This window comes from Lagopus leucura, unplaced genomic scaffold, assembly GCF_019238085.1.
Source record: "Lagopus leucura isolate 7727_CA_CO unplaced genomic scaffold, USGS_WTPT01 102-17_obj-0_obj, whole genome shotgun sequence".
NCBI lineage: Eukaryota > Metazoa > Chordata > Aves > Galliformes > Phasianidae > Lagopus > Lagopus leucura.
Window position 1 is genome coordinate 7,416 of NW_024967529.1, and position 24,270 is coordinate 31,685.

The 24,270-nt window shown below is 57.3% G+C and overlaps 1 protein-coding gene across 3 annotated transcripts; it reads right to left on the minus strand.

The window, feature by feature from the left end:
- Positions 1 to 1,768: 1,768 nt before the first annotated feature.
- SRL (sarcalumenin) lies at positions 1,769 to 23,175 on the minus strand. 3 transcript variants are annotated; one of them, XM_042893903.1, is made up of 8 exons: positions 23,068 to 23,168; positions 15,728 to 16,666; positions 14,123 to 14,221; positions 13,469 to 13,564; positions 10,300 to 10,335; positions 6,649 to 6,765; positions 5,988 to 6,221; positions 1,769 to 5,355 (listed from the first exon to the last, which is right to left on the minus strand). In XM_042893903.1, exons 1-8 carry the CDS (start codon positions 23,126 to 23,128, stop codon positions 4,544 to 4,546), a joined length of 2,394 nt encoding a protein of 797 aa, XP_042749837.1. In that variant the 5' UTR covers positions 23,129 to 23,168; the 3' UTR covers positions 1,769 to 4,543. The 3 variants fall into 3 exon arrangements, with proteins under 3 accessions (XP_042749837.1, XP_042749838.1, XP_042749839.1); XM_042893904.1 differs by lacking the exon at positions 10,300 to 10,335 and having other exon boundaries at positions 23,068 to 23,169; XM_042893905.1 differs by lacking the exons at positions 10,300 to 10,335; positions 15,728 to 16,666 and having other exon boundaries at positions 23,068 to 23,175.
- Positions 23,176 to 24,270: the final 1,095 nt, after the last annotated feature.

The following is a 24,270-nucleotide window of genomic DNA, read 5'->3' on the forward strand; positions in this document are numbered from 1 at the left end:
CTCTCCTCTCCTCTCCTCTCCTCTCCTCTCCTCTCCTCTCCTCTCTGCAGGGCTCAGCCAAACGCCAGGCACTGTGGATTGGAGCTGGGAGAAGAGCAGTGTGTGGGGCGTGGGAAGGGGGAATGCAGCAGCCACCGAAGCGGAAACTCTCGGATGCAGATGTGTGTGGAAAGCCAAAGAGCTGACAGTTTACTCTTCCTTCCTCCCACAGCAACACAACTGCAATGATTTTTTAATGAAAGGTAGGACAGGAGGTGGGCTTCTGGCTGGAAATCCTCTGTCCTGCTGAAAAACACCAGATTTAGGAGCAGCAACCATTAACCACGGCATCGAGAAGCATCGGGCAGCACCCTCACTCCCTGGGTCACCTGCAGGGGATGCTGGCACTGCAGAAGGTCCCCCAGTGACTGCAGGAGCAGATCTGGTGGCTGCAGCCATGCTGCTGTGTTTTTCCTGTTCCTCCCACTGCTACTCCCGCTAATATTAGCAGCACTAATTGCTCGTCGCATACCATGCGTGTGCATGTTAGCGTTTCAGAACGGCTAATCGTTGCTTTCTGTAATTAAACGGCCACTAATGAACGTGCTGCAAAAGGAGCAGCCTGTTGGGTTGCACCCTGGCTCCCTGCAGGGCGCCCTCGATCCTGCTCTGATGCAAGGCACTGAGCCGCCAGCTCCCCATGCATGGCTGGCTGAGGAGAGGCAGGCACCCTTCCATGGGAAGCCATACCTGGAGAGCCATGGGGCTCCCTTCACTGCAGGGAGAAGTGTTGGCCTCGTGCTCACTGTGAGAAAAATCGACTGAGTTATAGGCGCTGCTCCTTGCCTCTGCAGCATAGAAACAGAAACGACATCAACCTCATTGCAAAAAGCCACCGGTTTGGGCTGGAAGCGGATGGCCCTTCAGTCCCTTCCAGCATAAGCCGTTCTATGATTCTGTGATACTTTCATCCCTGACATGCAGCAATGCCGCAGGGGGTGATGAGGTTACAGGTGTTACTCTTCAACAGGCAAAATACAAAAGTCTGAGGGAAGCTTGTTCTGGATTCCCTCATGCAGGGAGCAGCCCATCAGCTCCACACACATCAGGGCAGGTGAAGGAGACCTCAGGGCACTCCACGGGGCCAACAGGGCAGTGGCACCATCGCCTTGTGCTGAGTGCCAGCAGTGCCACTGCTGAGCCCTGGGCTGCAGCACGGCGAGGCTGGGAGCAATGCTCGTGTTTTCCATCCAAGGGATGCGCCAGAGCTGCTGCCAGCACTGCGTCTCAGGGGAATCAGTTTTCATCCTGCCAGGAGCATTAATTTCTCATGATTCACATCTCTAAAGCAGCTTTGGAAAGAAAATGTGCTTTCGCTAGTCAGACCTTCACACACGTCAAGATGCCACAGTTTTTTCCAGACTTTCCAAAGGAAGCCACGGCTGAGCGAGACATTCCTCCTCCTCCTCCAGCTTTCCTGCAACAACCCTTTCAGATCAGTGAGCTAGACAGATTGTTGGAAGGACACACAGACAGAGCTGGGCAGCAGGTCCCCAAGCAGGTCAGGCACCGACCCAGGCAGTGCTCCAGGGGCAGAAGCCACAGCCATGAAAGATGTTGGCTGCTCACACACATCCCTGGGCTTTGTGACGGGGGACCCTATGCTTGGGGGATCCTCTGTGGGTCAGCACTCCTCCTAGCCCCTCAGAAGGAGACACAACCCCCGCTGTCTGCCTACCTCTTCCTCAACCACAACAGTTAGAAAAACTAAGCAGGCACCCATGGGGAGTGAGTTTGGAAAAGATCAGGATTTATTAAACAGGCTGATGTTCAAACTGACAGTTTCATCCAAATGCACATGATCTGGGCATCTACACAGGCCTGTACCCCAGCTATGCCACTCCCAACAGCATCTGCCCAGCACCCTCTCAGGATAGACGCCTGCAGCCCTGGTACTGGGACATGGAGATTTGGGGTTTCGAAGCAGAACACCAAAGTCTCCACACTCCCCTTCCCACAGCCCCCCTAACACAGCTAAGAGGGGCTGGGCTGACTGATCCCACAGCTGGGACCGGCTCAGTGTCACCTGCCCCTCCAGCATGGGGCCAAGGCTGTCTCTGACATTGGGTCTGTCTGCCATCGCTCTCACGTGGAGTGCTGTGTGGGGCATTGCAGGGGAACCCCAACGTTCCCTACTGGGGAGGGACATTGGAGGGACATGGAGGAGCCCCATCTGGGACCCTCAAGCTCAGGGGGTGCACAGGGCATGAGGATGGTGGAGAGAGGGGTGTCAATAGGAGAGAAGGCAATGAACGCCAGAGACAAGCTGGAGCTAAAGGAAAGGGTCTGGGAGAAGGATGGGAGCATCCTGAGAGCAGAGTAATGCTGCCTTCGGGCCCAAGGCCATAGGGAAAGATTGGGCTCCTTACGGGGCCTGAGGCACCCCAGACTGAACCCACCAGCTCTGGAGGGCCAAAGACCGCAGCGAAAGAGATGGCACAATGCAGCACTTGCAAATAGAAAGTTTGCTTCTCTGTGCATTGCTTACCGTGACAACGACACACGGTGTGACAGCAGGAACAGCAACAACATCAGCACATTTCTGTCAGTGTTTCTACTCCATTAGCTCCTAAGAAAACCATGCAAATTTGCCTGGCCGAGGACAGCGAGAGGCGAGAAAGTGGGTGAGACAGAGAGGGACGACGATGAGCAATGGGATCACGTACAAGAAGGAAAAAGGAACAGAGTGAAGGGAGGCAGCAGCTCCGGGCAGGTTTGAGATCTCACAGCACTGACTCATGAGTGCATCACTTCTCTCCAGGCTATCCTGGCTGCGTCCTCCAACACTTCTCCTTGCCTTCACTCATTACCTGCAGTCCCCTCCCATGAGACGTGCCCCTTTCCACACCTAGATATGGAGATGTCTCCTCGTAACCAGTCCAGCTCCAGTCCCACCACCATGCAGAGGCAAGGAGTGTGGGAAGTCCCTGGGTGCAGTCCCACAAGCCCACCACGGCTCAAGGGACCTCCTGACAGCACCCAGCCCCACTGCCCAGGGACATGGAGCCCCATGGATCTTCTCTTCACCCACATCCCATGGGGCAAGGGAAGACAAGGGGTGCTGCCCTTCACACCCTTCTCATCACTCCAGAACCTTCCATGTCCTTCGTTCTCTTTCCTTCATTCAGAGCCTTTGCCTTTTTCTTGCCTCACCTGGCACCTTCATGTCTTCTTGTTCCTAACAAAGGTAAGTCCTTCAGCACCAGAGCTTTCCTGGAGAGCAGCATACTGGTCATCCATTGGCAGATTGCTGGAGTGCTCAAAGGCACCATTCTCCATCCAAGCCTGCCTCTTGGTGGCTTGCACTGAACTCAGCGCCAGCCATAATCTCCCAGCCTTCACTGCTGGGTTTCCAGGTCAGCTCCCAGGGGAACATCACCTTCTTGAAGCAGTGCTCACTCTCCCATGGCTGCTGGGACTGAGTGTCGATGCACAGAGATGAGCCAAGAAAATCACAGCTAATGCGGGTGAAGTCTGGAGAACAAGCCACAGAAACCTGCCTGGATTGTCCTGGGGAGAACAGGTCAGCAGAGGGGGAAAAGAACACGGCTGGTGATCCTCCATTCCTGTTTCCCTCCGCAGAGCACAAAAACATGGGGGTTTGACTCAGAGAAAACGTTCAACATGGACTGAAAAAGGCCTGCTGACACTCAGGCTTTGCTCGCCAGTAAGGATTTTTGAGGTTAATGGCAGGAGCAGGCACTAGTGCCTCATCTCTGTGCTGACTCGGGGAAGGAAGAGCTTGCTCACAGCCCTGCAGGTCACTGTGATTTGGGGTGCTGTCCCTGTTCCCCCAGCACAACTAGGCTGTTTCCAGCAGCTCCTTTCCAGACCACTCCTTGCTGTGACATGGGCTTGCAAATCTCATCACGACAACCCGTCTGGAGACACAAATGCCCCTGCAAACACCCAGCGGGGGGGGGACCGAATCCCTTCGTATGGCTCACATCCAGTGAAGGCTGCAGAATCAAGTTAAGCTCAGCTGTTACATGAAAGGAGAACTCCACCAGGCAACCTAAAAGTCTCGGAAGGAAAACCAGGGTCAATATTTGCAGGGATTTGCAGGATGTTTGTGCTGTGCCCCAGGGCTCCTGCTGGTGCCCCCGGTTTCTGTGTCACCGCTGTGCTCTCACGTCGTGCCCTCATTCTTGCTCCCTGCCAGCTTCACATCTGCAGAGGTTGAAACTCCTGTTCGCCCATCTCGGCACCAGTGAAGAAGCATCTACAGTTCTATCTCACCACACATTTCTCATACTTACAGCCTAAACATTGCCTTCTACGCAAAAGAACAAAGATAAAATGTCAGGAATTCACAGTTTTTATTCTCTTTCTTATGCCCACCCATCTTCCCCTGCCATTGATGTCAATGACTCAAAGTCCTCATCGTACAGTAGCCTTTGCCAGTGTGGCACTCAAAGGGTTAACAAACCATGGCTTCTTGGACAGATAAGACATAAGCTCATTCACCGGTAGGAACACGAGGATGGTTATGGTACTGAACACCTTATGGCTTCTTGTAGCGATTCTTTGGGGTTTCGCCACAGCCGGTGACGTCGCAGGAGAGAACGTTGGGCTTCTTCCCCAAGCCAATGCTTCCCAGCAGATCGGGAAGCTCACGAGTGATGGCCTTCTCGATCTTCTCTAAGTAGCACCCTCCCATGTAGGAACACTGCTGAGACAGCAGCTTAAAACCAGTGATGGGGTTGATGCCAAAGAAGTCCTTGTAAGCCTCGCGGTTGGGGAGGTCAAATTTGCTGACGTTGGTCTTCGCCAGAATGGACTTAAAAATAAAGAACTTGTCAGGATCTTCCACAATGTCTCTGAACACCAGTTCTCCATCGCTAAAGAAGGTCATTTTGTCCTTGTAGGTCTGCAGATAGCGATCGACCAACAGGGCGTGGATGCGCACCCGGATGGCGTGTTGGCGTATGAAGGCAATCTTATTTTCCATCCTGTTCTCAATCACCTGGTTGAGATCTTCCAGGAGCGATATCTCTTCTTTGAGGAACAGGTCTTTGTGGGTATCCGGGTGGTACTCGTGGGGCCAGAAGGAGCTGACGTACACCCTGGGAGGCTCTGTGACGTTGATCAGAGGAGCCAGGCTCCAGAACAAGGCTCCGTAGACCCTCATAAGCTCCTGGGTAGCCAGGCTGTCGGCTTTGTTCAGGATGATTCGGATCTGAGACTCACGGCCCTTCAGCTGGCGAAACAGCATCTCCAGCTCCAGGCCCACGTCCAGCTTCGTAGGGTCAAAGACAACAAAGATGAGATCAGCTCTGTCGATGAACCACTGGCACACGTCGTTGAACGGGTAACCTTGGGGAGAGGAAAGAGAAATCCAGCAGAAATGGCCAGCAGGGGGGGGAGTCCCTTCTGATTAGGGGATAGATAAAGCTTGCTGTCTCACACCCTGTCTGGCTTAGACAAGGTGTGAGGCACAGAAGACCTCTCATGCAGCACAGAAACTGTTTCGTAAGTGCTAAAACACTTCAGAGCTTTTTGGCAGGAAAGCTCATTCCCGTGTCTGAGCCTGTGTGCCTCCCTCAGCCTCACCTCTCCAAGCCCTTTCTCTCCAGGGAGACCTTGTAGTGGATTTCCAGTACCTCAAGGGAGCTTATAAAAATGATCTAGACCAATTTTTTAACAATCTGATAGTGACAGGATGGAATGAATGGCTTTTAACTAAAGGAGGTGAAATTTAGGTCAGATGTTGGTGGAAATTCTTTATTCAGAGGGCAGTGAAGCTCTGGCACAGGCTTTCCAGAGAAGAGAGGGTGCCCCATCCCTGGATGGACCCATGGGCAGACTGACTTCTCCAGCCCCCACGGTGTAGGAACAGATCCCTGCTGTAGCCTAGGGCTCTTCCTCAGTGTGTCAGACATCTAGGCTACCCTACATATAACAGCATCCTTCCTGGAGCCCTTTAGGTGAAGGCAGAACACCCCTACCTCGTTCTTGCTGCTTGCGGTTTTCAATGATGCCTGGTGTGTCCACAAAGGTGACTCGCTCCAGGAGCTTGTGGGGCACCTCTATTCCAATCAGCTTCTCCAAGAAGTTCTGCCCAAACTTCTCCAGGGGAGAGAAGGAGCGTGCGCTGTCAGCAGCCATCACGATGCCCTCGATGGTCTTCAGCTTGGGGCCGTGCATGATGACAGTGAATTCAGAGGTGGTGGGTTCTGCCCCTGTTCAGCACAAGAGGAGCAGCAGAGATGTGAAACCCATGCCAGGCCCTGGACATTGCAGGCCCAGGACGAGGTGGGGATCTTGGAAGCATCCCTTGCTTGACAAGAGATGCTGGAGGAACATGGGAATTGGGGCCATGACGTTGTTGCCAAAGCTCTGGGGAACATTACAACAGGGCTGTTTTCTGCAGGGACAGGTCCTTCTGGAGGTGGCGTGGCTGAGAAGGGTGCCCTGGAGAAGCACTTTCTACTCAGCTCCCATGGTACAAGTTGACATGGGTGAGAGCAGAGAGGATTGGGAAGGGCTTTTCTCTTGGGAAGCTGAGTGCACTGGCTCCTGGTGGGGAAGGATGGGGAGAAGATGGCGAGGTGCCCTTGCTATGACTGCACCCACCCTCAGGGTGGAGGGCTGCAGTGAGCGAGGTACCTGTGTAGAGCTGGTAGGGGGTGTCATCCAGCCCGAGGAGGTAGTTTATCATGGAGGATTTGCCAACGCTCCACGGTCCCAGGAATAACACCATCGGCTTGGAAGTGATCTCCCCATCTGCAGAGAGGGGAAATAACAAGAGGAAGTGAAGAAACAATGGCTGTGGCTGCTGTGCGCCGTGCATTCCCTGCTGTAATGAGCATCCCATCTGAGCAGCACGGCGATGAAGCACTTGGGGAGCCATCTGCTCTCCCAGCACCGCTGCCACTGCTTGGTCACACTGAGCCGTGGCACTGCCCAGCGAGCTCCGTGCTGGCACTGCAGTGAGATCAAAGCCTGTCTGCCCTGCTCCAAGCTTTGGCCCTCATGCTATAGAACAGCTGGAAGGTCCTTTTGTTATGGTCTCACTTCAGTTTGAGTTCAGTTGGAGTGAGCACAAAGCTGCAGGAGTAGTTTTGGAGAGCAGGTGTCACAAAGCACCGGACATGCAAGGGATGTAGCCATGCTGCAGTCAGGTGGATGCCTTGTGCAATGGAGCTGGGGTGTTTGAAGGGTGCAGGGCTCCAGCCCAGCACAGGGAAGGCAAGCTCAACTAACAGCCCTGTTCTGTGCCTGGGAAAGATGGGAGGAGAAATAACCACGGTCCCCATTCAATCCTGCAGCTTGCTGGGAGGCTCAGAGAGCACAGATGAAGGCTGCCATGGGGCCCACGAGGACCTGTTCCCAAATGTGATATCTGCCTACGACCAGCCCCTGTTCCAGGGTGCTGGGACTGACTGCTACCATCAGCCCATGCTGCCCAGCCCCACCAAGCCCCTGTGGTGCCAGCCTGCAGGCTGTGTCCAGGGAACGTGCTGCAAGCCCAAATCAGGACAGAAATGGAAGTGAAAACAGAAGGGTGAGCTCCCATTTCTGGCAACCTTCCCCATACCCTCTTCATTTCCAGGGACCACACTGCTCCATGCTGCCACCCAGACAGGAGCAAGGAACCGCACCAGCAGGCAGAGCAACCATCTCCACATCAAGGGAGCCCCAAAGCCAACATGATGATGAGCTCTCACTTCCAACGGTGGTAGAGGACACTGCTTGGCAGCTTGGCACCCAATTCATCCAACAGCACCCCCAGCACCACAGGAGAAAAGGAACAGGCTGGGGATGTCTCTCCATGGGGCACAGCCTGTGGCTATGCGACTTACCCCCTGCCCAGGACAAGGCATCCACAGTAGGACCAGCAGGACTGGCCCTGAGCCCTGCTTGTTCCATGAGGCTGCACCAGCCAGAGCCCTGCAGTGGGGTCACAGCCCCAACCTGGGGCAGTCAGAACCAGCCCCTGCTGCCTTTCTCTGCCAGCAAACACACAGCCTGCCCACTTCTGCCTCCCTGGAACATTTGGGATCTGACTTTCCGTTCCCATGAGGGATAAAAACAAGTGTTGAAACCTCGGGCTTTTCTTATTAATTATTCCTCTGTGCCGCTGTATCGCTGCTCCTCTGTTTGCTTGCTGGCTTTAATTGGGTTTCGGATTATTATTGTGATTATCCCCTGTGATGTTGTGCCAAAGTTTTGAGGCGGGTCCCCACGTGCTCTTTCATAACAGGCTCCTGGCCAGGTGCGGCTACACGCAGGCTGGAGCCGGCAAGCTCCAGCTCCATGCATGGACCACAGGGTTCCTCCAGGTGCCATCCTCATATGCCAGGGAGGCAAGGGCTGTGCCAAGGCAGGCAGCCCCTCTGCAGGTCACCAAACCCCTCTCCTGCTTTGCTTTTGGAAGCTGCCGGGCCTGGAAAATGTCACCTCATGAACAGTCTGTCTTTGCTGCCTCCCTGGACATGGGAACAGGGAGCAAAGTGTGTGTCCCACCATGCTGGTGCTGGCCTGTCCCCCACTCTGCCCCTCCCGTACGGGTTTGCTATCACCTTGAAGGGGCTGCCAGGGAAAAAAGGGCTCGGGCAGCTGCCAACTCCTGCACATGATGACAGCAGCTCTGCCGTGCGGCTCTCTCCAGCCACCAAGTGGCTGCTCGCTCCCAGCCCAGCTCACACTGAACTCTGCCACTCGTCTCAGCTCATTGCAACTCATCCTGGTGACTTCTGCAGACCTCACACCGGTAGGTGATCAAGACCTGCATGCAAGTGGGGGCATCCTTGTAGCCCTCTGCTTTTCATCCACGGCTTTGCTTAAATCACAGTAACCACTTATCTAAACCAATAGGTTTCCGGAGCACAAAGCATGCTGAGAACCACAAAGCACCCAGTGAACAGAGCCAGGGACCCTTTGCAGGGACTGTGCTTGCCCTTAGCCCACGTCCTGGAGCACTGTTGCCCCTGGAAGGGCTACTGCCCTAAAGAGGAGTGCAGAGAACTGCTTCTCTCTGTTATGGAGGGACCATTTTCTACAGCAGTGGCTTTTTGGGAAGTTCTGTGCTGCTTCCAAGGCCAGAATGCCCTCAGGAGGCAGCCCTGATGCTCTGGGGCTGGGATCCCCTCTCCTCACTCTTCAGCCAGACAGAGGGATGGCTCAGCCTGTGGGGCAAGGTTGACCCTTCCCGAGGAAAAGCAGAAGGACAAAGCCTCCCTCCTCTCCTCGCTCAGGTTGCCCCAAGTGCCTGCCCTCAAACCGGGTGGGTTCAACCCCCTGGGCAGGCTCTCCCAGCATCACTCCCTGCCAACCACCCCTGTGCCCAGACACCGCCAGTCCCTCCTCCAGGGCAGGAACAGAGCATGTGAACCCACAGCAGCCACGGGTCTGCGCGCGACACACGTACCCATGGATGCAGGGAAAGCCACACGTGGATTCTCACCTCCATGTCATGCATTCACCCCCACGTGTGCACACCCACAGCAGTGCGTACGCATGTGTGCCTGCAGTGAGACGCAACGAACGCAGCTATCTGACATGCTGTTTATACCTGCACTGCTCCCCACTGCCTGCACGCTGGCATCACAGTGAGCCAGCAGCCCCTGGGCTGCACCGGGGCTCTGCCGTGGTACGGAGGAGCCTTTTTGGGCAGGGGCTGTGGGTAGGGCACGAGGTGGGATTCCCCTGTCGTTTTGCCGCAGTACGGTGCAGCAGGGACGCAGGGGGAGGGCAGCGCTTCTTAGCCTCCCTCCCAGCCCCGCTCCTGCGGGCGTTCCTGCCGGGGTCCGGGCGGCTCAGCTGGGCACGGCACGGGCCAGCGGGCAGCACCAGCTCCCTGGAGGGCTGCGGCCGCCGCGCAGGGGCCGGGCGGTGTTACTGGGACAGCTGCTGCCGGGTCATCGGCTTAAACTGCAGCCAGGGGGATCAAGGGGAGGCATTCGGGGAAGTTTGTGCACGTAGCGGGGCCGAGGGTGGGAGGAGATCACCCCGCAGGGTGGGCTCTCTGCTCTGACCCACGGGTGTGAGATGGACCCGCAGGTCCACCGCAAAAGCCTTTGGGTCGTGCATCGGGGAGCTCACGCCTTCCTGAGGTTTACGCAAGAGGGAAAGGTTTTAAAAGCCCAGGGGAGGTGAGGAGCGCTGCGGGCAGCGTGGTGCTGCTGAGCTCTGTGCTGGGTGATGTGGGACAGAGAGCGGCTGAACCACGGCTCTGCTGCGGTGAGGGAAGGGGAAAGGCTGCTGAGGAGCTCAGGCAGCGCTGGCAGCATGCAGGGGACGGGCAGCGATACCAACCTGTGGCAGAGGAGCCCAGGGTGCGTCCGGGGTAAGCTGTTAGCAGGGGACACGGGGAGAGAGAAAAGGTACCGTGAGTCGAAGAAGGGATGCGGCTGCCTGGGTCTGGCCCGGGCCGGAGAGGGAGCTGAAGAGCGGCCCTGGCCTTCTCGTGGGTGGGACAAGCCAGCAGACGGCCATGTTTCCAGCAGGAAAGAAGGAGTTACAGTTCGTGAGCAACGAGACCCGCAGCTACCAGGACGAGACTCCAAACCCAGCCTGCCCTACACACAGGCAGCACTGCCACACCAGCGATGCGCTGCTCCCAAACCTGCCCCGCTCAGCTGCTGCCTTCCCTGGCAGCACTCACCAAGCCAGCGGAGCCGTACAAGCCACGATCAGGACAACCAGCAGCCCAGACATGTGCCCCAGCCACGTGGCAGTGCAAGTGCATCCATCCCTGGCGATGGCAGCTGCCGGCCATTCCCCACACAGGCGTGCTGCTTGGCACACGCACAGCAGTCAGGGTCTCTGGAGCAGACCACGGCCCCGCAGCAAGCTGCCCGTCACCGGGCTGCAAGCTCGGCCAGGAGTAGGCATGGCACAGCAGCCCAGCCATCACCAAGCACACAAGCAGAACCAGCACATAAGTGTAATGACAGAGCAGACAGCCTGCACCAGGCTGGGGATGGGATGGAATGTCCCTGCTGTGAGCACGGGGCGGGCAAATGCTCCAGGATGTGCTCAGACCCCAACACATCTCAGCCAGGCTCACGGTGCCTACTGTGGGTCCCTCAGGACAGGTAACATTTACTCAGTACTGCAGCAGGGAGACCCTCGCTGGGGCCAATAAGGAGCAAAGCTAGAAGAAAGCAGACAAAATGGAGGACTGCCGTGTAATGGAGGGGTGAAGGAGAGTATGGCAGCACCCCTCTATATTGGCTTACACTTCTAAAGGTCAGGCATATTCCATGACACTGCTGCCCTACTGCTCACCCAGCTGTTCTGCTCTTCCCAGCCAACTCAGCCTGCAGCTCTGTACCCCCTCTACACTACAGGGGATTCCCTGCAGGGTGGCTCAGGGCATCTGGTTCACAGGGACTCCCCACCCTAACACCAGAACCCCCTTTAGATCATAGGCAGGGCTAGGGCTTACCTCACCACACAACAGAAGAAGCTCAGAAGGCTCAACTTTGTCCTCACCCATCTCACAAACCCAAGAGGACTTGCTCAGCCAACCCTCCAATTTATCTGCAGGCTACTCTAATTACACTGTTAATGAGGGGTTGGGGAAAGCTGTATCAATGGTTATAAAAGGCAAACAGCTAGGGTTGTTGGGGGGGGTAGTAGAACAAGCAGTTCTGATAGAGGGAGGGCTCTTATAGCTGCACCTGGCTGAGCTGGGGGCTGCAGGCTGCAGGCAGTGTGGTGTCCCTGTGCTAGGAAGCTCTGACTCCAGGTTACTGGCTTTGGTCACACCTGTGCAGCAGTGCATGGTGAGAGATCCACCCAGGGCACCTGTCAGCCTGCAGGATGCACTGGGGGTTGTTCCTCACGGGGAGAAGGAACAGGCTATGGAGCGGTGGGATGAGATAAGGCTGTTGAAGAGCACCAGAAGCTGCCCTGATGAGACCTGCTGGGTTTGAGAGGGGCACTGGCTTATAAAGCATGAGGTTTGGTGGGTCCCAGGGGCCCTCAGCAGGGGCTGTTAGTGCCGTCCCAGAAAGGAGCAGAGAGGTGCCTGCTTAGCCATAGGATGGCTCTAGGGCACACTGGGATGTCCTGAGCGAGGAAGCAACCTGTACACTGAGAGCTGGAGGCTGCATCTTCTGGAGGTGAGCAGCAAAGACAGGGTAGGAGGCTGAGAACCCACCATTTCCAGCCATCTCCTAAATGCAGTGCCCCACAGTGAGCTGGCAGCAGGTGCTGGTTGCTGTGACCCCCAAGCTGCCCTCCCAAGTGGCAAGCAGTGTGAGGCAGGCCCAGGCAGCACAAAGGCAGCGACACAGAGCTGGCTGCAAGAGCAGCAGTGCACGCCTCATGTTGTATGAGCCCTACACCCACCCACCCCACAAAACCCATGGGTGAATGGTAGCCAGTGCCAGGGTGTGGGAGCAGGGCTGTTACTGAGGGCTCTACAGCCCTGTTCCCTCCCCATCCTGCTGTCCCCCATGGGTATCCTGTTCTTGCTTCTGCCTCTCTACTGGGTTGGCAGATGTGCTGGCCTTCCTACAGAAGGCCAGAGGTCTGACACTGGCCTAAGAGTGGCATCTGGGCTATAGTGGGGTCCCCTGTAAAACAGAGGTTCTGCTCTCAGGGGATGTATCCCATGGGTTTGCCCATACAGGCGTGGGACCAATAAAGCTTGGAAGGAAGGTCAGGGCCATTTCCAAGGCATGGGGATATGTGACTCCAGCTCAGGACAGGGCTTCAGCAGAGGTTTCACCTCAGTGCACTGGGGCCTCGGACTGGGCTGGAACCACTTGTCTGGACAATGTCCTCAGGATCACCAGAGCCAACATCAGCCTGTGGTTGTTCACATCAAATGGGTCAGAAGAGCCTCCAGATCTGTGAGCATCCTGGGGCTGGAGCTGCACTTGCCTCTTCTGGAGGGACACGTTTACCACTGGGGCTCAGGCCAAGCCAATGTCCGTAGCCACAGGGACCTGCTCACCTGATCCAAAGTGCCTGTAGTTGCCAAGGGGTGGAAACTCTAACTCCCAGGATAAAAGAAGGCTTGAGCTTGAGGGATACCCAGCCCACGTGGCTGTGTCCCATATGGAGCAGGAAGGATGCCAGCTCCAGCCACCACCAGGAGGCTCAACCCCAGCCTTGAGAGGTCCTAAGCTTCCTTGCCAAGCCTGTCTCACTGGGCCATGATCTCTGCTTGGCATGGGTACAGAGCACTGATGTTGAGCAGGTGGAGGACCCAAAGTAGGCAGAGTTCAATGTTCAGCCTACACAGATGGTCCTGACAGCAGATGAGCTAAGGCAGATGCAGGAATGCCTGCCTCTGGGTGCTGGGTTCACTAGGGCATGTCCTCCAAGCCCAGCATGCTCGTGGCCTTCTTGGGGAGCTGTAGAGGAAGCCAAGCCACCCGAGCCTTTCCATGACCTGCTCTGTGTGCTGCTGTCTGAATGCATCCCAATGACCTGACGGTGCCAGAGACCTGGGTGCCCACAGCATTACCTGTGATCTCATGCTGCCTCAGCTCATTGTATCTGTAGGACTGCTCCAGGGGCTTGATGGAGGAGTGGTAGATCTTCCTCAGCCGCTGCAGTACTCCTGGAGGAGCAAAAGCATGCACACTGGTGACAGGCAAACCCCATCCAACCCTTCGCATCCCTTCTAGGTACGATGCTGAACATTCCCCGCAGACCTTGAGGATGACTCAGCTGTAAATAAAGGGACGCATCTCACACTTGAAATCCTGTGCAAAATGATCCAAGTCACGCATCTTGAAGCCCCTGCCCTGCTGATATTTGTGCTGCTCTTGCCAACAAGTGATGCAGGAACCTCCCTTGTTAATGCTGTTTAGCACTTAACACTCATAATCCCCAAAGCCTTCCACCACGGTGCCCAGGGACCTGGTGGCAGGCATTTCCCAGACAGTTATCACTCCCTTTCTAGTTTTCACTGACAAAGGGACCAGCAGAAGCAAGCCTGATAAGAATAAACCAGAATTCATAATCAGAACAAAAGTCAAAACCTTTTATTACGAGTTGCCCCAAGCTTCTCTGAGCAGCAGGGAGCAGCGTGGCTGCCTTGGGCCAATACACCAGTTACCAGCCCCCTAGTTGAATGTCTCTGTGTGCCCTCGTATGTCAACGTGGGTCCCCTCACCTGAGAAGTCATCTGCAGGTTTGTCTTCGTTCAGCTTGAGGGTGTTCTCCAGGTGGGACCGGTCGCGCTTGGTGGGCTCGCTGGCATCCTCAACCTCTTCTGGAGGGAAAGACAGAGAGAACTGTTATGGTGGGGGCTGATGGCGAGGGGCAATGCGGGCGCTCACACAAGCTGTGCTGGGGAGAGGCTGCTGGGGAGCACGCACATCCCAAGCCCACCCTGCCCGGCACCCACAGCTTCGGCACACCGCTTGGTTTCTGTTCCGCAAATGCTCCTAAGGGGTTTGATCAGAGCCGCCAGGGGAAGTGCTGTGGGCAACTGCTCTGCTCCGAGGAGGGGCGGTGAGGGAGAGGCGAGGGCCGGCGCCCATGGGGAATGCGAAGGACGTGCCTGGAAGGGGCTCTCGGGTGCTGGGAGTGCTGGGTGGGAACTGCGGCACCTGCTGCCCGAGGGGCCCCTGCCCAACCCGCTGCTCCCCGACAGCTGCAGCTCCCCTCGGCTTTGGGCACTGTGCTCTGCCTCTCTCCCTGTCCACTCCTCAAAAATCACACGTCGAGCTGGAGGTGGGAAGGCTTGCAAGGTTCTCTCCTGCTTCTCCACCTCTGCGTCCTGCCAGGCTGCAGCCCTCCATGGGCACATGCTGTCCCTGCCTCCTTGACTCGGCAACGTGTGGCAGGAGGTGGCCCTGGGCTCGCTCCCCAGTGTCCCCATGAAGGGGGACAGAGGTGTCCCCAGTCCGAATGTGCTAGCAGAGCCGGTACACCAAGGGCCCCAAGGGCTGGGCTATGGGGGCAGCACCAAGCCCCACGCTGAGCCTCAGGCTGGGGTGCTGAGGAGGACCTTTTGACTTGCCAAGTAAAGCCACCGAGACCAAACTGGGTTTTCCCTCTCGGCACAAATGTAAACTTTTTGAGCTTGGATGTTACAGAAGGAAGCAAAAAGGAATCAGCTGGGTCCAAAGGTTACTGCCTTACCTACGGGGCCAAAGTCCACAAGCATTTCTAGTAAAACATGGCAGGGGGGATCACTTTTCCTGAGCTAGCTGCCTTTGGCTGATTGGACACACCCTGCCCACGGCCAGGGCAACGCTTCAGCAGCTCAGCAGTCTGAATTAGCTCTTTGCATCTTCCCTACAAGGCAAGGGCTGAGGGCCAGTGGCTGATGGACGCAGGGCCCACCAGCTTGGGCAGCGTCCTGCCTGTGTGCCAAGAGAGCTGGGTGAGTGAGCTCTGCGGGCTGATAAATGTCCTCTAACAGCTTTGCAGCTGCTGAAAGGGATTGGAGGGAAGAGAGATTCTCATATGTGTCTGCAGATGAGAAGAGAAGTCATGGGCTTAAAGTGCAGTGAGGGAAATGTCGGCCAACCTCGGTATCACCGCAACGAGCGCTGACGTCTGCAGGCTCCCACCTCGCCATCGCTGCCCACGGCACGGCCGCCCACCCGTGCAGGTTAAGGGCAGGACAGGAAGCACAAGCATTAGGAGAGGGCCATGCATTAGGCGCAGTTTAATGTGCCAAGCTCAGCTCCGCCAGGTTTGATAGTAGGTCACTCTCGATGCCCTCTGCTCGCTATGTTACAGCACACGGAGAGAAAAAGACTCCAACCTATCTGGCTGCGCCGGGGCTCAGCGGCAGCGGGGCGGGCACTGGCTGGGCTCTCCATTTCTGCTAATGGTGCCTTGTCTGCCGGGGGGTCTCCCACTGCTGCCGGTGGGTCTTCTGCTGTTGGAGGGTCTTCTGCTGTTGGAGGGTCTTCTGCTGTTGGAGGGTTCTCCAGGGCTGCTGGTGGGATTTTGACAGCTGTTGGTGGGTCTTCTGTTGCTGCTGCTTCTTCCACTGCTCTAGATGGGTCTTCTGCTGCTGCTGGGCTGCTGCTGCCAGAGCCAGGCTCCACGTCCCCACAGGGTGGGTGATGGCAGCTGGCAGGGCCATTCCTCTGCTCTCCCTCACGGCCGGCTGCTGCCTTGCCATGGCTCTTTTCCCCTAATGTCTCTTCTTTGTCAGTCCCTTCAGCTCCATCCTCCAGCCCTTCTGGACTGGCACCATCCTCCTCAGACTCTCCCTCCTCTGCAGACTTTCCCTCCTCCTCTGACTCTGCTTTGCCTTCATCTTCCTCAGACTCCCCCTGCTCGTCATCTTCCTCTGAGCTCTGCTCATCCTCTTCCTCTCCTCCCTCGGGAGCAGACACTCTTGGCTCCTTTTCCTCTGAGGCCACTTCCTTGGTGTCGGCCTCCTCCTCCTCCTCCTGGCCGCCATGTTGTGTTCCATGCTCTGGGGCGGCCTCTCCCTCTGCTCCAGGGCTGCCCAACGTGGCGTCCTTCCCTGATGACCTGTCAGGCCCCTCCTGGCCCTGCCCTGCAGCCTCGCTCAGGCCTCCCTTCATCTCTTCAACCCTCTCACCACCTCTCTCTGTGGTTCTGAGCACAGAGGTGTTGGCAGCTCCACCATCATCCTCCTCCTTGGGGCTGCCACTGACGGCCATCTCCTCCCCATAGGGCTGTGCAGCAGACAAGGGGCGTTGGGTGGCATGGCCGACATCTTCATCTAAACGATGAGAACAGCTCGGTCAGTCTCACCTACGCCCACCCGTGGCCACGGGGGACAAGAGAAGGCTTGGATGCCATCACCAAGATTTTAACTCCTGCTAAAGCATCTCTGGCTCTGGCTCACTGTCCTGGCCATAGCAAGAAGCTGGGCACAAAGAGGCGTCTGCGGGTGGAAGCGCTGATGCTGCCTGGATAGGGGATGTGTCCCCACGGGTGTACACCACAGCCACCCATGGCCGTGCAGCCTGTGGGGTGCTGCAGAAGCTCTATGGGGTGGTGAAGCGGCTCTGAGAGAGGACCCAGCTGTGTGGGGAGCTCTGAAAGCTGGGAGCGAGAGGCCAGGGGTGCTTGGCAGGCAGAAGGGTCCTCCCCAGCCCTGCACAGCACGGTGGGCTCTGCCTTTCCAGTGCAGGGCCTGACCCCGCAGCGGGCATGGAGCTATTTATTGTGCACGTCCCTTCATTAGGAAAACATTTGCCACTCCGTGCAACTGGCTGGAACACAATGAATTTGTTCTGCGGGCTGGGAGCAGGCATCTGTATTTTCCATAGGCCTCCGACTGCAATTCAACATTAGTCAACGGATGCCAAAAATAAAATATCAACAGCTATACTGTCTCTGTTACAAACAGTTGCTGCTCGTCTAAATAATCCCCTGAAAACTCGAGTGCCTGCATACCAGGGAAGTGTTTCAGAGGAAAATAATGCCTTTGTACTCCAGCTGGCAAGCAGATGCCAACCGGGAGCAAGGCCACCGCTGCCCGGGCTGTGGTCATGGCCAGCAGCTCAAGCATTGCACACAGCATGGAGCCAGCCCTCTCTTGTAGCCTTGCACGTGGCATCCCACACCTCTGTGCTGTGCCAGGGATCCACAGGACCCTGCTTGCCATGACACCCACTGCTTTGGCAGCACGATGGCATGGGTGTTAAACCACCCTCCAAGCCACCCAAAGGGGAGAGCTGGCGTGAGGCGTGCTCTGCTCACTGCACCCCAAGGGTCCCCATGGCAGATGAGGACAGGGATATTCTCAGCGTGGCCCCAAAATAACCAATGAGCCAAAGGGCTGAGAGGGAAGTGCTGCTTCCAGGGCAGGTGTTTGGGGAGGGTCAGGGCTGGTGAGAAGAGGCTGGGCAAGAGTATGCAAAGGAGAGCTCACTGGGGATCCCTACGTGTCCCTTCTGAGTGGATGCAGAGGACAGATGTGTCCCCTGGGCATTGACATGCTGCATCCCCTGTGCCCAACTGTGGGCCACATACAGGGCACAGGGAGAAAGGAAATGTTCTCCATGCTCTCACACTGGGATATTCCCTGCCACGGGCTTCATTTCCCGTGACCTTCATGGAATTACATAAAGCCCCTCTCCCTCTCCTTCTCACTTCTGTTTCCCCTACATGGTCTCCAAATCCATCGCAAGGCAAATTGTGCTGATCTGCAGATGGCCGGCTGGTGAGCACCGGGTGGCTAAATGGGCCGAAGGTTACGGGCTTAACACCCTTCTCCCATCCTCTGCGGGCTAAAAATACATCCAGCAACTGTATAGTGGGGTCAGCAGGAGCTCAGCAGGGCAGGGGCAGCACCAGACCCTCACTCTCAGGCACCCACTCGCTCATCCCCGGCCCTTTGACCAAGGGTGACACCCTCAGCCAGGAGCTGTCTGCAGCCCCGTGCACCCCAGGATGGAGAGGGACAGCAGTGATGTGCAAACCTGTTGCAAGGTGACATCAAGGCTCCCCTTGTACATACCTTGCATTATGCCAAGCAGCGTGGAAGAGAAGACCTTGAACCACTCACTTTCAGAACCCTTGGTCCCTGACTGGGAACACAGCAACCCCGTCCTCTGCTGTGACAGCAAGTCGTGGCACAACCGCAATGGAAATCCACCAGTGGGATATGGGACACCAGTGCTGCTGCCACAACAGCCAACATGGGAAGCATGGGGACAGTTCCCCCATCCTACAGCTATGATGCACGCATCCCTTCCTGCTGCCGTGCCTTCCTTACCCTTACATGGGACTATATGGAGCAGTAATGCCAGAATGAACAGAGAGAGCCTACCTCTGTGAATGGCATCAGGGCTGGAGACAGCCAGGAGGGACAGATGGGCACAGGTGGCCCTGGGAAGGACATTCCCCCCCTCCAGCAGAAATAGGAGCCCCGAGCGTGGGGATGGCAATGCGCGGTGCTGCAGGGATGGCTTTTTGCACGCCTTCTTCCCCTGCCTGAATCTCAGCCCCAGCAGCATGCAGGGAGTTATTTCTGACGGCGGCTGTTTGGGGGATCAGCAGTTCTGCAGTGGGACAGTGCCCCGGGAGGTGCAGAATGCCCCAGGGGAACCAGATGCCCTTAGTGGTGCAGGGCCATGCATGAACCCTGGCTTTGCCCTTCCCCAGTGCCCTGTGCTCAGCACTGGGGCTCCCTTCCTTGCTCACGTTTTACACCGTGGGGAAAAGCGAAAAGCCAACATTAACCAAGAGGAAAAGCCAGCATTAACCAAGGCAGCCTGGTTTCTCTTCTGCTCCTCAAGGCATGCGAACCCAACCCAAGGGAAAGCTCCAAAATGGGTACCAATAGCCAGAGAGGGGACAGCCACCATCTCCCACGAGAGTGGCTCTCCCCCTGCATTGCCAGTGGGGCTCAGGGGGATCCCACACCCCGGGGTGCACATCTGATCCGGGAGCCGTGCCCATCCTGGTGGCAGTAGGAGTGACAGCAGTGACGATGGCACTACCCAGGGGGACACGGGCATGAGGAGCTGCACGGGTTGAAAGGAAGCCAAAGCCAGGTCCCAACTGCCAAAGCAGTATTTCTTGCCATCACTATTTTAACGAGGCCTGGTCAAAGAGATGTTCTGGTCAAACGCACTCATTCACTTAGAGGAACGTCTTGGTGCTATGAAAGAAAGACGCACGTGTTTCCTTGTGGGGAATTTTTAGCAGACCCAAGGAAGCCGCTCACCTGTCTCTCCTCTCATTGAGCACAAGTGAGGCCACACTGAACCTAAAATCTGTGCCCGGTCCTGACAAAGTCCTGCAATGGGCCAGGAATGTAGCTGGGCTCAGAACCACCCAACACCTCCTGGGATTCCCCCAGGAGACAGCGGCCACACCACAGACCCCCTGCAGGCACCTCCTGTGTCACGCAACCTCCCTGCCCTGTCTGCCCATGCCTCAGTTTCCCACTCCATGCACTCCCTGCAGCCCTGGGGCATTTTTCCAACAGTTTTGCAGGAGAAATCCCTGTGTGAAAGCTTCCTGCACACAGGAGGAGATGTCTGACCTATGCGGATCACAGCAGAGACGTAGGAAACAGATTTGTCAGGCTAACTTGACCTGGTTTGTGGAGGAGATTTCAAGTTTAGCTGGAAAAGAAAATTGGCTGTTGATTTCTATAAATAGTGGGGTAGGGCTGCATGATATTTTGATTAAGAAAGCAGGGTAAGGAAACCTCAACGATTAAAACCAGGCTCGGGGCTTGCTAAATATAGAGAGGAAAAATGGGGAATGGTTTCTGTGGGGTGGTTTTCTGATTGCTTCCCACTGGGGTGCTCACCCCAGGGTTCCTATTGGAGCCTTGGAGGAGAACCTGAGCCTGTGACCGCTGGCTTGCAGATGGCACAAAGATGAGGGAAGTGGTGAAGGAAGAAGCGAGATGGGAAATTGGGGTCTGCAAGCGAGCAGCCAGCGAGGAACAGCTTGGATTATGGAGCCAGATGGTGCCTTGCCCCACATGATCCCTAAACTTTCGGGATTGTTCAGATGGCGCCGAGCCCCAGCAGTGGGACAACAAGCCAAATTCAGCTGGGTCCCTAAACCAGGGCTTTTTTCTATGGGTGCCAGCACCCGGCCTGGCTCGGAGTGCCCACCCGGAGACTCCCCAGCCTCTCCACCAGCCCCTGCTAGCACACGAGCACACCAGCTTCCTCGGGCTATCACTTACAAGGGAAATGTCCCTGCAGCTTAAAATAGCCCAGCAGAGCCCTGCCAAGCTGCCAGCACCCACTGCCATGCAAAGAATGGGACAATTCTATGAGCAGTTTGCTCACCCTCAGACCTACTGCCTGGGTCAGGATTTGGGACCCCACAGTGCAGCAGGCAGCATGCAGGTCTGCGAGCAGAGACATGAGGTTTCCTGACGTCCATCCACCCTGCCTGGATGGACGTCACCTGCATGGCATGCCAAGAGTGCTCCCACAGATGTGGGGTCTGGTGGGACCAGGAGTCACATCGCACCAGTGTGTCCAATATCCGCCTTGCTTTGCTCAGCCCATATTGTGGAAGAGAGTCAGGATACCCGTGGGGATCAGGATCTCTACTGTACAAGGAGATGTGACAGGGATGTAGGTGGCACAAAGCACTGAGAGCTGTGGCATCCCACATTCCATGTGTCTGCACCAAACAGCAGTGGTGCCCATGGTTGTGCTGACGCTTGGCTGGAGTACAGTGACCCCACAGCTCTGGGGAAGCTCAGTGCCCCTGGGGGGCAGCTGGATGGGATGGAGGTGGAGGGTGCCTGGAATGGCAGAGCTGGGGTCACCATTGGGGTGGTGACACATGGCAGGTGGAGGAGCTCACCTCAAGGAGTCATATCCTGAGAGCTGGGGCCTGCCCTGAAGTGAGAGCCCATGTCAAAGTGACATGTCCTGGGTGATGGGATCACCCCGAGATGCCATGAGGATGTGGTGGTGGAGCTCACCCCGAGGTGACACGTCCCAGGCAGGGGGAACATGGCGGGGTGCTACGTCCTGAGAGATGGGGAGCGCCTCAAGGGTGGCAGAACCCACCACAAGATGACACTTTCCAGATAGACATTTCCAGACAACACTTCTGAGGAGGGCTTCATCTCAAGGCTCCACATTGGGTGACAGAGAATCACCCCAAGATGCCACAAGGACGTGGTGACAGAGCCTGCCCCAAGGTGGCACATTCTGGACTGAGGCAGGATGGGGAGTCCCAGGGCACGGGGGTGGTGGCCACGCTTGCTGTCACAGGCAGAGCTCTGTGCCAGCCCTGTAACACCCTCGGCACTCACTGCAGAAGGGCACAAGTGTGCCAGGATTTCCCTCAGCTCCTTGCCCAGCTGGAGGTGGGCAAGGTCCACGGCGGGGAGCTCTGCCAGGCCCGGCCACGTGGGCCACGGGCCCTTCCCACCCTTGGGAGCAGTGACAGGGCCCCAGCAGCCCCAGGCATCACCAAACCAGCGTGAAGTAACAGCCTTCAAAATGGCAGCGGCAGCCAGGGTTGCGGGGTTAGCTGGCAGTCAGCGGGGAGCACATCCACGAGCCCAGCTCTGCCCAACCCATCTACCAGACCACCAGTCCCACGGAGCTGCCATTGCACCCCACAGCACCAGGGTGAGCCCAGCGCCAGCCAGGCTGGTCACCGTGTCCTCCAGACACCCTCGCAGGGCCACCAGCCATGCCCAGAGAGGACGCCTCCATCACTCATCCCCATCCACAGAGGCACCCCGCTGCCAGCAGTACACATCCCTCACCTCAAACCCCTTTTATTCACCGGAACGGTCAAAGATGCCCTTAAAAGGCTAAAAGTGCACTGGGCCGGGGGTGCGGGGCTGCAAGAAGGCAGCAGCTGTGGGTGCTGCCCGCGGGGCCGCGGGGGCCAGGCGGCCGCAGGAGCACAGTGTCCCCTTACACGGCTGTTTCCATACTTAGCTGCCCCCCGGCAGCGCGGCTGCCTGAGCTCGGCCAGGCAGCGAACCGGCCCAAATTAACTCAAGGGCAAACAAGGGTAACGGCGGTGCCCCAGGGGACGCCACGGGACCGGGTGAGCAGCAGGGTCTGGAGGTTACCCCAACGTCTGCCAGGTCCTCGGCGGGTGAAGGTCCTGTGCTTGGTGCCCTGGAGCCCTGCAGTCCTCATGCAGGGGCTGCAGCCTGGCAGCGCCGAGCTGTGCCAGCACCCATGGGTGACGCTGCCCCCAGCACCCCGGCTGCAGCACAGCCCCTGTGCTCACACTGAGTGCAGAGCAGGGACCCCAACCTATGTCCCTGCCAGCCACTCCTGATCACACACCACCTCGGTTCTTCATGTCCCTACAAGTTTTGGGGGTGCCAGCATATCCTGCTGGGGGCACCCAACTGGGGTCAGGCTGGGCTCACCAGCCACCCACAGCCCTCTGGGCACCCGCAGCCCCATGGGCGCTCATAGCACCGCGCACACCCCCAGCCCTGCTGGGCACCCAGAACTCCATGGGCACATGAAGCCCTATAGGAGCCCCCAATCCCTCGTGCACCCACAGCCTCACAAAGCACCAACAGCCCCAACGAGCACCTACAAACCCATTGGGCACCCAGAGCCCCATAAGCACTCACAGCTTCTCAGGCACCTACAACCCCAACTGGGCACCCACAGCCCCACAAGGCACCCACAGCCCCTCGGGTACCTGCCGTGCCGAGGAGCAGGAGCGAGGCCACGCAGCAGCACAGCAGGTTGAGGCGCTTCATGGTGGCTGCCAGGAGCTCTCCGCCGCTCGCCGCCCGTATTTATACGCCGGGCCGGGGGCCGGGCTGCCGGCTGTCGGCTCAGCCCTGCGCACACGCCGCTGCCTCCGCTCCCGGGGGCCGGCAGCTGGAGCGGCAGCGCTGCGGCGCTGATGTCGGGGAGGGGTTGGCACGGCGGCGCTGCCGGTGAGGTCACACCGTCCCACGCCTGGAGCCGTCCCTAAGGATGGGCGCAGCCGCTGCGCAACGCCCCGGGGACATCCGAGGATCGGAAGCCCGCTCGCAAAGGCTGAAAACGCAGAGGGAGACGGGGATGGGGACAACGGTGTGGAGCGGAGGGCACAGCGGGGATGTGGGATCCTTGCCAGGCTAACCCTAACCTTAACCCTAACCCAGGCATCGTGAGTGGGAGATGGAGGGACCCACAGCCGCAGCGGTGCCCCCCAAAAGGCACGGGAGGGGATAACTGTCCTCAAAGCCCAGGAGAGACACGGCGATCCCGATCGGCCACCTGCTGGGGGACACCGGGTGGGCACAGAAATCCTCGCTCCTGCCACCCTCCAGCCGAGAGGTGTCATCAGAAGCGGCCCCACAGCCCCCCCAGCGCGGTGCGGGTGAGCCAGGCGCTGCCCTGTGCGCCCTGGACCCGGACCCACCCCCAGAGCCCACAGAAGTAACGCTGGGCCGGAGCTTCTAAAAAACAAAGTACAAACTTTATTTTGTTTCTTTACAAAGGCACAAGCCTCTTTTTTTTTTTTTCACTTTCTTAACAAAATATAATAGCTTCTCAATGAACACAAAGACCTGAAAATCGTAAAAAAAAAAATACAAAAAAAAAAATTAAAAAAAAAATGAAAGAAACCGAGAGAAAAACAGCTGTGGCTGGGGAGGAACCTACCAAATACCAACAAGGCTCTACACACGACTGGCCTAAACCCTACAGCCAAACGGGGGGGGAGGTTGGGGGGGGAGGGCAGAAGTGGGGCCCCCCTGCCCACAACAAAAAGTAGAAGCGACACAATCACGAAACAGAAAAGCTCTTCTGACCTGACGAACCCCGCAAACCGGATTAAGTGCTTAAAGGAAGGAGGGGAGCAGGAAGGGGAGCGCCGGGGGGTGGGTGCTGTAAATGGAGCCCAGGACCC

Bases quoted from the DNA above. Each gene is read 5' to 3' on its own strand.
- SRL (XM_042893903.1), bottom strand. From the start codon at position 23,128: ATGAAGCGCCTCAACCTGCTGTGCTGCTGCGTGGCCTCGCTCCTGCTC. The intron at 6,766-10,299 runs GTTGGTATCGCT...CCCTCTCTGCAG, and splicing joins CCTGGGCTCCTCTGCCACAG to ATGGGGAGATCACTTCCAAG. The intron at 5,356-5,987 runs GTAGGGGTGTTC...CCTCTCCCCAAG, and splicing joins CCGCAAGCAGCAAGAACGAG to GTTACCCGTTCAACGACGTG.